A 14,319-nucleotide genomic window follows, 5' to 3' on the forward strand; every position below is an offset into this window, starting at 1 on the left:
ACAATACAAGCTTGCCCATTTGACATATATCCAATATGAGCCTAAACTCAGGCTGTCAAGCCCCCGCGCATAGAAGTTTCCCACTTGACGATATAATAAGTTTGGCCAAAGCCCAGTTTTGCAACCCCTCTACTGTTACCAACTCAAGCTTAAAAACAAAATATGAGTTATCGACTTAAATGTTTAGGATACATGGTTTTCTGCTCATTTATACTTATCTTCAACACTGTCGAATTTGCTAAGATCCAAAGAGATGTATCTACATCAAATTTAACACCTTTCAGAAATGAACAGTACCATTGATGGTCCTTGAAAATTGGCATCATATAGCAAAGCAAAACCAGCCATTGACAGCTTTAATTACTAAGCCCCCACAATCACTGTTCACATACTCTCTTCATCATAAGCAATAATGTCTCTAGCACAGAGAGTTTCAAACCAACTGGGTCATATTCCCAAAGAAGGTGGAAAATGATCCTTAAATGAAAAGGAGGAAGATGACTTCTCTTGGGAGTCTTGGTATCAAAAAAAATGGACTTGATGGATGCAAACCCAGAAGGACCCTTTAATCTTACCTTATTTTTGAGGACCCCACAGCTTCCCAAGTGTTTTAAATGCTAAAATTAATAGATGACCCCCCAACAAGAGGAGTAGTGGACAAATCTCTCCCACCCTGAAAATGAGTATTTTACACGGACTCTGCATGTTCTTCACCCATTTTCACATGGTCTCTGAACTTTCCCATCCCACATCAACCAATAATACACTATTTCTACATAAAATGAGAATAAAAACCTACAATTACGCTTTTGCCCTTAGTGATTCAATTAAACTAAAGATTGCTAATTGAGGATTTGACCTGAATCCAACCTGTTTGAGGAAGTAAAATGTACGTATTGATTTATATAGTTAGCACAATAGCACACTGATCGTATTATCCCCAACAATTAACTATCTGATCCAAATCAAAGCAGCTTATTACTCTAAAGAAAATAGATACTTACCTTCAAGGACAAAATGGGTACCTGAAAAATCCAATTGAAGTAAGGAATCTCAGCCAATAATCTTCTAAGAGGATGGCAAATGGCTTACGTGGGGAGCTTCGTCCATGCTCCTTGCCTTCATGTAGCCTTACCTAATAAAAATACATTTGAGTCATTAGTATCTGAAAATGGTTGTTATATGATCAAGAAGGAAAAGAAAGTACAATAGGATTAGGCTGTCAAAAAGAAAGAGAAAATAATGTTTGTATCAGTAAGGAGGACCACTATTATGTTGAAAACTACATATCAATAGGCAGGGAGAGATCTACAGACTACACATCATTTGTTGCTTTTATATGATGGTGTTGCTTTGATACAATGGTATTGGCAGCTTAGAAAGATTTGAAAGAGATGGGCAAGACAGGCAGGTGGCTAAGAAGTTTCTTGACAGGGAAAAAAGAGAAAGAGAAGGACAAGGAAAAATCTACAGCTCAAGTTCCTTCTAATAGTACAGAGATTCCGGCAACTCCAATATCCACTCTACCGAATACTCCAAAAGAGAAACGGAGATGGAGTTTTCGGAGATCATCAGCCACTGCACCACCTTCCAAGGACTTGAATTCCTTGGAACAAAATGGTGAAAGAACACCAGTGGTGCAGGACAATTTGGACTCTGAGGATGAGCTGAAGAAGCATGCAAGGGCTGTTGCAGCAGCTACAGCTGCAGCTGCTGACGCAGCAGTGGCAGCTGCACAGGCTGCGGCTGCTGTAATCAGGCTAACAGCTGCAGCTACTGGGCGAGCCGGTGCAGTTGAAGAGGCAGCTGCAATTAAAATCCAATCTGTCTTTCGTGCCTATTTGGTATGTAATTCTCTTTTCACTGTCTCTGTCTTTCAAATTAAAAAATAATGATCTGAACTGTTCTATTGGTGTTGTTAACAGGCAAGGAAGGCATTGCATGCATTGAAAGGATTAGTGAAGCTGCAGGCATTGGTGAGGGGTCACCTAGTGAGGAAACAGGCCACTGCAACCCTCAGGTGCATGCAGGCATTGGTGACTGTACAAGCTAAAGTTCGGGCTCAAAGGCTCCGGATGGCAGAAGAAGCAAAACCGCCTGTTAATCAGAAGCAGGCAATGCATAGAAAATCAACACAAGAAAATCAATTTAGGCACACATATCATGTATTATTTTGTTCCTTGGCCCATTCAACATCTCCATATCTAACCCATGTGAAATCTAATTATATGTCTACCTCAACAGATCCAGAGTCCCATTTGAATCTCATGTATACGTTATCTGGTTTTTGTGCAAATATAGGAAATTGACGGAGGCATGGAAGAGAACGTCAAAATTGTTGAGATGGATCTCGGAGAGTCGAAAGGAAGCATAAAGAGCAGAAATAGCTATTCAAACCACCAACAAACAGAGGAAACAGAGCACAGATTTTCCACATATTATGCTTCAAATCATGCATATCCCAAGAAAGACAATTGCCAGGTCTCTCCAGCTCTGTCAGCGCTGACTGACATGAGCCCGAGAGCCAGCAGTGGCCATTTTGAGGACCATTCCTTCAGCACAGCACAAAGTAGCCCCCAGTACTACTCTGCTGTCTCAAAACCTGATCCATCAAGAATTCCTTTTACTTTCCCTCCTCCAGATTATACAGACGTAACAGAACCTATGTCCTATGAATACCCATTTTTCCCAAACTACATGGCTAACACTGAATCTTCGCGAGCCAAAGTTCGGTCTCACAGTGCACCAAAGCAAAGGCCAGAATCATATGAGAAGCAACCAAGCCGACGGAGGGCATCAATGGAAGGAAGGAATATTCCCCGAGCAATGCGTATGCAAAGATCATCTTCACATGTTGGTGCCACTGCTCAAAATTATCATTATCCTTGGAACGTTAAGCTCGACAGATCATCAGTTTCTCTTAAAGATAGTGAGTGTGGATCTACTAGTACGGTTCTCACAACAAACACAAACTACTGCAGATCTCTTGTAACATATGAAGTGAGTATGAATCAACATTAAATTACATGAATTTTTAAGAAAATAAAATTACACAGGCGAACCTTGGCATGTTATCAGTTGATTTTTTTCCAACTTAGTTGTCACAGGTTCAAAACAAGCGAAGCAATGGTAAGGCTGGCTGACAGGTACAGGTTAATACTACTCAACATCTAATCACTCTATGTTTACTGCAGGCTCCTGGAAATAGGTACTAGCAGTGCATGCATTCCCACCGTTCGAAAAAGTTATTCTCCAAAAAGTGCAGATTGCTATAACGAATAATTCAGGCTTCAACAAGGAGCTAATGAAGAAAATTGAGATGTTTCATGTAGAGGCTGCTATAGAATTTTGACAAACCTATGTTTCTGATTCCATTATTGTTTGAGGAGAGCAATGTAGAGAAATTCCCCCTGTGTATAGTCTTCTTTTGCTTGTTGCTTTTCATGCTTTGGCCAAATCTGTTCCTAGGTAGAGCACAAGGGAACTGACCTGGAAGCACTACAGGAAAAAAGGCCGGAACACTGTGTAACTGATTTATTATCAGTCAATAAAAGTTTATTGTGTGTGAATCTTTCAAACTTATGACCTCTGTTATGTGCATATGCCTGATAAGAATTTAACTTCCTCCATGGCAGTGCAAGGGGTGCCAGTTGTGATGTACAGCTGACACTATATTGGTTTATGACTAGCTAGTGTGTATTGGATTCTAGAGAATGCTTCTAATCAAACTGAAGCACTACAAAGCCCTTGTTGTGTAAAACAACTGTCTTTCAGTTTCAAATTAGGCCTAAAATTATCCGATAATTGAATAGATATCTTTCACAAGAGGATTCTCGGTCTTATAAACATCTTAATCTTGATGACTGAATTACTTGAAGCAGTCCCCGAAATCTCAAGGTCACAGGCGCGCTACTCCAAACATACTTCCAAGATCCAATATAGAAAGTTAACAGGATATAAAATTGGTTGGGAAAGCAAACGAGGACACAAAATGAGTGCATAAAAGAAAAGCGAGATTAGGGTAAGTATGGTGAAGGTGGATTGGGGGTGGTAATGGCTATGTAAACCTAGTTATGTATGTACAAAAGCTGAGATTATATCAAGCTAAAGCTACAAAAACTCCACTCTTCATTTATAAACATTAATGATTCTTCTGTGCTGTGGTTCTACACACCAGATCACCTGAAATCTCCCATTGTATAACCCATATAATGAAAGACTAAACGGCATACAGACACTTAGAAGGGTCAGCAATGCACTTCATGATTTCATGAGAATCCAACCTCAATTTTCTGCTCTCTGAAATTAACTAACAACAAAAAAAATTTAACTTGTAAAGAAAATACTTCAAAGGAAATTCAATAGATAGGATCATCCCAACAAGGAAGTATGACCTAACAAAATTTAGACTGTTTTCTCCCCAAAAAAAAATTACTCACCATTTGCTGAGCATAAGAATAAGATTGAGAGGAAATCGCGTCTTATTTTGAGCCAATCAAGAATAATGATTTGAATATTCACACATTCACAAGTCCATTCCGAGTATTATAAGAAAATTCAAAAAGAGTATGAACAGCCATAAATTGATTCGCCTATCGTCTCTCTAATCACTAGAAAGTATGTAACCCGGTATAAATATAGTACTCGAAAGAAATTACGGCGGCTCACCTGGCGAGAGACGGTTGTTGTTGCTGCTGAAATCTTGCTATCATCAGGCAGATTGTGGCCGCGGACGCCGTCTGTGAGAAAAAAAAAAGCGCGGCGGGAATTGTTAAATATCTTTTAAAATTTCGCAACAACCGAAAGGGCAAAAATAGGTCAAATTGTAATTCTCGTTAGGGGTGACTAAAATCGGGTCCGGGTTGGACAAAATCAAATATTTATGTGTGCGAAGTCTAATCCGAATTAAATTTCAGACGTACTTAATTGATTAAATTTGGATTGATCTAAATTTGGATAAATAAATTGGACAATAATCCAATTCGATCAGAGTCGAACAAGTAAATATGACAAGATTTATATGTTTGAATCCGGACTAGGACCCAGTTTTAATTCGGACAAAATTTTTATATTTAAATCCAAATTTCAAACATATATTAATTATGTTGAAATTTACTTTAATTCAGATCGAACAAATTTCTTCTCTCTTAATTCTCGTATTGTTTACGTGCTTGAAAGTAATTTCAGGCACGCCATCAACATGTTGTGGGCCTGTGTCCTGTTGTCGTAGGGTAAAAAAACACATGTTCTTCTCCTTGTGGCCTTGGCACAACAGAAGCCTAGTCCATATGTTGGACCCTAAATTGTCAACACTTTGACTTGTTGACTATCTACTTCATGTGTTTGACTTTCTCTGTCAATGGGCTAACAGTGTCAGCTAATACATATGAGTATCCCAATGCAAATATAACTCAATACTTTCCGAATTCATATAATTTGTTCTCAAAGAATTTCACCATTAAATTATCACCCAAGATCAACCTATCCACTACAACTACAAGTAAAATTATCAACCACATATTGTGGGCAGCAGCATATTCTCTTGACCATGACCACAAAAAGAGCACATATACATACACACACACATAGAATTATAAGAAAACAAAAACAAGTGCACACTACCCACATACATTGCACACATGAAAAACTCATAATTTCGTTTGTTGTTGAGAGTAAGTTTTGTACATGTCCATTGCTTCTCAACTTATGTAATTAAAATGCAGCAATCTGACCAATCAAAACATTCATTATCAGTCCTCCTTTAATTTCAAAGAAAAGAAGTATTGTCAATTCCTGGCACTAGCTCACTGCACCCACGATCATGAACATGCATGTTCTCTGCATATTTCTACACACTGATCAATCACCTTCATACTCTTGTCTATTATTTATGACTTTTGCATCAATAATTAAGATAAATATATGGATGTAATTTCACTGAAGAGTTGAAGTTCAAAAGAGGTCATGATGAATATCTTATATATGGTCCAACAAACAGTGCATCCCACAACTGAGTCGATCGAGAATCCTTTTGCTCTATCATAACAGAACCTGGAGAAACTGGGAGTCTACTATAATATTGTACCATATCTCTCACTAACCACACATTGTTAGCTTTCAGGTGGATCTTCAAGTCCCACCAAATCAAAGCAATCTACATCGCCAAATCACATCATTTGTGTCCATCATTAGCCTACAAACAATTATTTTTAGACCCACTTATATATGCAGACCCTTAGGTGAATCAAGACGCCAAAAATCCCTTTGTATATTTTTTTGGGTGACGGAGAATCCACCCAAGAGTCGGTCCACCCCAAGACCCACCCTACATGATAAATTTCAGAGATAATGGTGTGTCACAATTCAATCGTAAATATAATCTCAAGAACGGAATCGAACCCGAGTATGTTCGCTAATCCACATATACCAAGATCCATCTTGCCACCCAGGCTACTACACGGGGATTGTACAATGAAAAATCAATCAAAGGGGTAGTCATAGTCTTTGTATATCATTAGCAATTTATCATGAGGATTGTAGCAGCAGTAGAGCACGTAGTTTCTACGATGGATCCTCTTCTTTTCATCCTTACTAATGTAGTGAAACTTCTAATCACATGTAGATCACAACATATTCAAGCATTTATTATTTTCCAACTTCATAGTAAAAAATGAGAAGTTAAAGAAAATGCATCTCTTTGGTCCCTTCTTTTTTTTTTTCTTCTTCAATGCTTTTGCGTAGTTTCAATGGTGTCATGAGTCCATCTTCAATCATGCATGTGTATATACAAGAGTTGACTTGTACATTTTTGTTTCCTGCAGCACAAGGAATCTAGGACAAAGATAGTGATGAGACAGCACAATTGTCAACTATTCTTGCACTACCAGTCATAATATATATGCCACCATTGTCCTCGCCAATCTTAGCCATTTAAATGTCATCATCAATACATCAATTGACAATGCTACCGTGTCCTTAATTTTCTTTCTTTTTTGGGTATTTTTGTGGTATTCAGAAGATTCAAGTGATGGGCAGTAGGACTAGTTTGTGGTCGAGATATATATATGTGTAGAGAAATGATATGAGATTCTAAAGGTAGGAATGTGTATTGTTAGTGGAACACCGTCCATAATGATTATGGACTGAAATAATTCAGAAAGAAAAGGAGCAATATACATATATATGGTAGTAAGTAATGTTGCATGGCCATATCGTTTTTTATATCAAAGTCAACGGAATTATTCTGCCATACTGCTGCCTATAGTTAGGTACTTTCCCACCATCATGGGTGAAAGCCCACATGACCAGATCAAAACCCTGACTAGGCAATTCAATAAGCTTCATATGTCTAGATAGTTTAATCACTTGGGTAATAATCTAGTGGGTGAATCTTTCTTGAGGCCAAACCATATGAATTAGGGAAGTCCTGAGTTCAATTTCCGCCAAAAACAATACCCTTGTGGTTACACGCTGAGTTATATCTAATTTATCTTGATAATTCCATACCATTACCATTGGTAAATATAATTTTGAATGTTATTTTCTTTTATAGCCAAAGTCTAAATGCACCCATAATTGTACTCTATCCACCCCTCAATTTTTTTTCTCGACACACCCCCGACCCCACCTCTTTTATATTTTTATATTTTTATATTTTTATATTTGTATAATTTCTATTTCTATATTTTTATAACTTCTAATTTATTTGGTTATAATTTTTAATTTATTTGGTAAAAAATAATATTGTTATCAATATAAACACATTAATCAGAGGTTATGTCTACAATGGGTTGAGATACATTTATCGAATGAACAAGCTTCTCATAATCACGGAGTTGTTTTTTATATGGTGTCGCCCATTCTGTTGCACAATCATACTTGTATGAAAACCACTTGATCATAATAGGGGGCATCGGATAATTCCCACTCATAAATACCTGAACAAAGTGGTTACTATTCACATAACCAATAGTGATGACCCTACTTTCTGCATGTGGAGGTGGGATGGATCGCAATGGTAAAAAAGTCAAAGATTGTACATCGCTTATGAGATGCAAGACGATGTTGTACCTTGATGCGATAAGGTGTCCCATATCATGCATATTCATCCAACAGTTTACTGGCGCTAGTTCATTTATCTCAAAAAATGCAAGCGCATTGTGAGTATAGCATACCTGCTCATAATTGCCAAACAAAGATACATATTCTTTCCAAAATGCCCTTAGCTCTTCAATTAAATCACGCCTAGCAGAAAACCAAGCAAATTCACCTCCTTCGAGGCCTAACAAACCAGCAATAGCTTTAAACCCACAATTACCATCGGCTGCTATATCGATGGCATTCACGACGTATTTTCTCAGTATCAGGGGAAATTGGTTGACATAACTTGGTGATGGAACTTGTCGTCCTCGTCTTGATATAGTTGATGGAACTTATCGTCCTCTTCTCAGTATTATAGTAATTTAACATATAAACTAAAATAATTACAAGCATACAAAAGAGTTCACATCAGAAAAATTATAATTCATCCTAAAATGATTACAAACCTACAAAAAAAATTCACATGATAAAAATTTAAACTAAAATAATTATAAACATACAAAAAAAATTCACATGATAAAAATTTAAACTAAAATAATTATAAACATACAAAAGAATTCACATCATAAAATTATAATTCATATTGAAATAATTACAAACCTACAAAAAAATTTCACATCATAAAAATTTAAACTAAAATAATTAATTACAAACATACAAAAGAATTCACATCATAAAAATTATAATCCATAATAAAATGATTATAAACCTACAAAAAAAATTCACATCATAAAAATTCAAACTAAAATAATTACAAACATACAAAAGAATTCATATCATAAATTAGAATTCATACTAAATAATTACAAACCTACAAAAAAAATTCACATCATAAAAATTCAATGTAAAATAATTACAAACATACAAAGAAAAATTCACATCATAAAAATTCAAATTAAAATAATTATAAACATACAAAAAAATTCACATCATAACACAAAGTATTAAAATAAAAATTCTAATATTATATTTCAATAGTATTATTTTTTAATAATATTGTATTTTAATAATATTATTTTTTCAATCAAATAAATTTAAAATTATAAAAATATAAAAAGGTGGAGTCGATGGTGGGACCGGGGGTGTATAGAGGAAAAAAAACAAAAAAAGGAGGGGGTGAATAGAGTAAAAACATGGGTGTATTTAGATGAACCCTATTTTATACTACTAAGTTTAGTTAACGTGTTGTTTGGCATAAAAAGGTAAAGCTAATTAATTAAAAAATACATATATATATATATATATATATATAAAATATAACCCAGCTTCAAACACTGGTGTTTCCCACTAAAGAAAAGTTGCAGGTATGATCTTGAAACCAATAATTTATTCACTCCAAATTGCTAACAAAACAAAGTTAATGATATTTAATATATATCAAAAGTGGTAAACAGAATTTATGTATATGTCTTCCCCCAAATCAATGAACAAACAAGTTGATGCAAGTAGTGACTAGTGGGAGGCAGATCATATTTCTTTAATTTAGGTGAGATTGCTAGCTTAACATAATTTGTTTGTTATACATATATAGCTTGTTAATTGACCACAGGAGTGAAGTAGTCATTAGAAGCCGGGCAGTCATAGGTAAACCACTTGTTGGGTGTTATTGTTTATGCTACTCAAGTGGTGCATATCCTTGGAGTCGGAACCGTATGGATTCGGAAGCTCCCGAGTTTGATTTTCACTGGAAACAATATCATTGTGGTCATGCGTTGGGTTTTGACCAAACTTAACCTTTCGTCCGGTGAAAAAATTTTGTGCACACGGGTCCGACGGACAAATTTGTATGGCGTTGTTTTCGGTTTAAAAAAAAGAAAGGGTAGTCATAGGTCAAGCTCAATAAGATGTGCGACGTGTCAGTTCCTTGTAGGCCCATATAAAAACATGTTGAAAATCACACTCACACTCCTCTTCACTCTATATATACCCAGCACCTCTAGCTTGAATTCCACAGCAAACTAGCTATAGCTATCACCAATATACAACCAAACTCTGCCTCTCTAGCTAGATAAGTCCCTTCATTCTTCCTTCACTAGCAAGCAAACACATGAATATGTCACCAATTTAACTTATCCTACCCTTGAACCGACGTCTCTATACACATATATAGGATTATACACAACATATAGAGCTAATTATTTGACACAGACATACATATATATATATATATGGGTAACGCAGACGACAAAAGCCCGTACCATGTTGTGATTCCTCCACCAAAACCATTTCTCAAGTCCCTGAAAGACAATCTCAAAGAGACTTTTTTCCCTGATGATCCTTTCAGGCAATTCAGGAATGAAACTCTCTCTAGAAGAATTGTTTTAGGGTTGCAGTACTTTGTACCGATCTTGGAATGGGCTCCTCGCTACACTTTCGACTCCTTCAAAGCCGATCTTGTAGCCGGAATTACTATTGCCAGTCTTGCTGTTCCTCAAGGCATAAGCTATGCCAATTTAGCCAACTTACCACCCATTTTGGGTCTATGTATGTACTTTTCTAATTTTAGTACTTTTCCTGTTTCCGTATTATATATGAACCTGCGTGAGGTCTTGGGTGCAAACCTTACTTATGCATTGGTGAATGTAGACTCGAGCTTTGTACCGCCTCTCGTGTATGCCATGCTAGGAAGTTCGAGAGACGTGGCGGTGGGCACGGTCGCCGTTGCATCGCTCCTGATAGCATCTATGTTGGGGAAGGAGATTAACCCTAATGAGAACCCAAAGCTTTATCTTCAACTAGCTTTGACAGCTACTTTCTTTGCCGGAGTTCTTCAAGCTGCTATGGGATTCTTAAGGTCAGTAATACTAATTCCTTGGTTTATATTTAATTAAAGATGGATTTAAAAGTTATGAAATGAATGTTATATGTAATTATATTTCATTAACGTGTATATATATATATATATAGGCTTGGGTTCATCGTGGACTTTCTGTCACATGCAACAATAGTTGGTTTTATGGGTGGAGCGGCCACTGTGGTTTGTCTTCAGCAGTTGAAAGGGATTCTGGGCTTGGTTCATTTCACTAGTGGGACTGATCTTGTTTCAGCCATGCGCTCTGTCTTCACCCAAACTCACCAGGTTTTTTAATTCATACAACGTGAACTTCACAATAACTTTAAGAAACATAAGTATATATATGTATGTATGTATGTATGTATGTATTCTATAATCTTAATGCTATGGTGTTGATAATATGGTGCATGTTTGTTGGTTGCAGTGGAGATGGGAAAGTGTTGTCTTGGGGTGTTGCTTCCTCTTCTTCCTACTCCTCACTAGATACTTAGTAAGTGGAACGTTTTCTTTTCCCTTCTCCTTCATCTTCATATGATATCCAACTCAAATATACTGCCCACAACATAGAAATAGTAATTATAGCATCAGAAAGAAAATCATAGTACATGACCAGAAAAAATGAAGAAAAAAATGTCTAGATTTGTTTAAAGCATGTAATCTTGTTGCAATGGATCTATAGTTTGATGAATTTGTAATGACAAAACATGCAGACCAAGAAAAAAGCAGCCTTCTTTTGGATCAATGCAATGGCTCCTCTCACCTCTGTTGTTTTGGGAAGCCTCCTTGTTTATTTCACTCATGCTGAAAAACATGGTGTTCAAGTGGTGAGCGCGCTCTCTCTATATATGAAATTGTATGTGCCCATCTCAGCATCTAGGATAACTGTTTCATAAAAGAGCATTGTGATCCGTAAAACTGTTTCATAAAAGATATATGTTTGTTTAATTACTCCAGATTGGGCACCTGAAGAAAGGTTTGAATCCACCATCTGTCACGGAATTGGCTTTTGGGTCTCAATATCTCACCACAGCCATCAAAACTGGAGCCATCACTGGCGTCATTGCTCTTGCGGTAAGTCAAATCCTACTCATTCTCACATGTTATGGGCCACATCTTACAGTACATGAGACTATGAGAGACTGAGAGGGAAACACACATGTGGGTTGGCCCAATCTTACCTATCGTCAAAGTGGTAAGGACTGTTCTAATGACCCAATGGTTATGCCCAACTCAGCTGTCCAAATGACATGTTGGGCTTGGTGTTCCCAATCACAAAAACCGAAAAAAAAAAAAAAAATCATGTTAAGTTCTGGAACCTCTATTATGTTTCTCCACATGATTTATGCAGTACAATTTATGTTGAGGCTTCTCCACAAAGCGAGCAAAGAAACAAATTGTTATCAACTATCAAGGATAGCATAAAAGAAGTTTAGTGGTAGATTATCACTAATAGTCTAATAAACTGATAATTACAGGAAGGAATAGCAGTTGGGAGAAGCTTTGCCATGTTTAAGAACTATCACATCGATGGCAACAAAGAGATGATCGCCTTTGGGATGATGAACATCGCAGGCTCTTGTACTTCTTGCTACTTAACCACAGGTAACCATAGAAATTTTAACAGTTACCTGTAACAATGGAAGTACCTCAGCTGTCTGGAAACTGATTTGAATCATCTGTTGTCGTCGCAGGTCCTTTTTCCCGAACAGCAGTGAATTTCAATGCAGGATGCAAGACAGCAGTGTCCAACATAGTAATGGCAACGGCTGTGATGATCACATTGTTATTCCTCACCCCCTTATTCCACTACACTCCCCTTGTGGTGCTTTCCTCCATCATCATTGCTGCCATGATCGGCCTGATAGACTACGAAGCCGCCATTCACCTCTGGAGAGTCGACAAGTTTGATTTCCTTGTCTGCATCAGTGCTTACATTGGTGTGGTCTTTGGCAGTGTAGAGATTGGCTTAGTTATTGCGGTATGCACAATCCTACCATCTCTTCTCCTATATTGTGCAGAAACAGAGTAGAGGATGTTCAGACTAACCAAGAATAGCTAATTTGTTCTACATTTACAGGTCGCACTGTCCTTGCTAAGGATGCTCCTATTTCTGGCAAGGCCAAGGATTATTGCTTTGGGTAACCTTCCCAACAGCATGATTTACAGAAACAGAGATCAATATCAAGTTTCTAACAGTGTTCCTGGAGTTCTCATTCTTCAAATCGACACACCCATCTACTTCGCAAATTCAAACTACCTAAGAGAAAGGTACCTAAACAAAGATTTGAAGTTACTAATAGTAAAATGTCTAAGATCTGAATGTTCAAATCTTTGTACAATTTTACTAACTACTTAATTTTGTTTTCAGGATCTCAAGATGGATCAACGAGGAGGAAGACAAGCTAAAATCTACAGAAGGACCAAGCTTACAGTATGTTATCCTAGATATGAGTGGTAAGTAATCAGTTCAAAACATAATTATTCTTTCTATTACCTCCAGCAAATATGAATAAAATGTAGAAACATCCGTGCTGCAGCTGTTGGTAGCATAGATACAAGTGGGACAAGCATGCTCGAAGAGCTCTGCAAGAATATTGATAGAAGGGGTCTCAAGGTATAATTTCTGCGTATGTTTTCTATGATTTCACAACTTACCTACATATTCAGCTACCATTATCTAGCCTAAAATGGGTGTCTTACTAACGGATGTACTTTGTTAATACTATTTTAGCTGGTGCTAGCAAACCCACAAAGCGAGGCAATTAAAAAGCTAGAGAAAACAAAGCTAATAGAGACTATTGGCCAAGAATGGATCTATCTTACAGTGGGAGAGGCTGTAGCAGCATGCAACTTCATGTTATCCACATGCAAATCAAATAGGCTCACAGCAGAATGCAGTGCACAAGACAACAATGTCTGATCTAGAAGGAGCGAAGAGCTGCAGAAGGCTTGATGCATCCTAAATAATACCATAGAGCAAGAAAAGGGGCAAAGCAGACACTTCCTGGGGTGAACTTACAAAGCATGTGCAGTATAAAATACATGCAATTGCAAATTGGGATATTGATTCTTACTAGATAAGAATTCTTTTCCCCTTTCAATTGTTCCTTCCATCAGTAATATTCAAAATCAAAATCAGATCCTTAATCTTTAATCACATACTTGGGCCTCTAATGGCGATGCATCAACAATGAATCCTTTCTCCTATTATCTAAAATTTATTACGACCTGTCAAACCAACATCTCTGACTTACACTAACAAGAGAGAGAGAGAGAGAGAACAGATAAGAGAGCATTGAAAACATGTCATACTACTCTCATATGATGGCCTCTTTTTCACCAACATCCTATATCAGGAGCTGCAGGGTGCAAGAAAAAAAATTGAATGCTAGGGCCGCACATTCAGGCTAATGAGGTGGGAACAA

General features: G+C 37.0%; 2 protein-coding genes and 1 long non-coding RNA gene across 3 annotated transcripts; 2 read left to right on the plus strand and 1 right to left on the minus strand.

Moving 5' to 3' along the window:
• Positions 1-880: 880 nt before the first annotated feature.
• On the minus strand, positions 881-4,753 carry LOC120014751. The gene is made up of 2 exons (XR_005471623.1): positions 4,669-4,753; positions 881-1,135 (listed from the first exon to the last, which is right to left on the minus strand). It is a non-coding gene; the product is annotated as an uncharacterized LOC120014751 (long non-coding RNA).
• Positions 1,165-3,582, plus strand: LOC120014750 (protein IQ-DOMAIN 14-like). The gene is made up of 4 exons (XM_038866791.1): positions 1,165-1,844; positions 1,926-2,165; positions 2,302-3,000; positions 3,195-3,582. Exons 1-4 carry the CDS (start codon positions 1,395-1,397, stop codon positions 3,213-3,215), a joined length of 1,410 nt encoding a protein of 469 aa, XP_038722719.1. The 5' UTR covers positions 1,165-1,394; the 3' UTR covers positions 3,216-3,582.
• A 5,318-nt stretch (positions 4,754-10,071) lies between the features above and the next one.
• On the plus strand, positions 10,072-14,216 carry LOC120015783 (sulfate transporter 3.1-like). Its single transcript, XM_038868334.1, has 12 exons — positions 10,072-10,584; positions 10,687-10,894; positions 11,008-11,179; positions 11,319-11,384; positions 11,605-11,718; positions 11,849-11,965; positions 12,370-12,496; positions 12,586-12,872; positions 12,972-13,162; positions 13,263-13,348; positions 13,432-13,508; positions 13,626-14,216. The coding sequence occupies exons 1-12, from the start codon at positions 10,269-10,271 to the stop codon at positions 13,812-13,814; spliced, it is 1,950 nt and encodes a 649-aa protein (XP_038724262.1). The 5' UTR covers positions 10,072-10,268; the 3' UTR covers positions 13,815-14,216.
• The last annotated feature ends 103 nt before the right edge of the window (positions 14,217-14,319 follow it).

Source organism: Tripterygium wilfordii, chromosome 14 (assembly GCF_013401445.1).
Source record: "Tripterygium wilfordii isolate XIE 37 chromosome 14, ASM1340144v1, whole genome shotgun sequence".
NCBI classification, from domain to species: Eukaryota; Viridiplantae; Streptophyta; class Magnoliopsida; order Celastrales; family Celastraceae; genus Tripterygium; species Tripterygium wilfordii.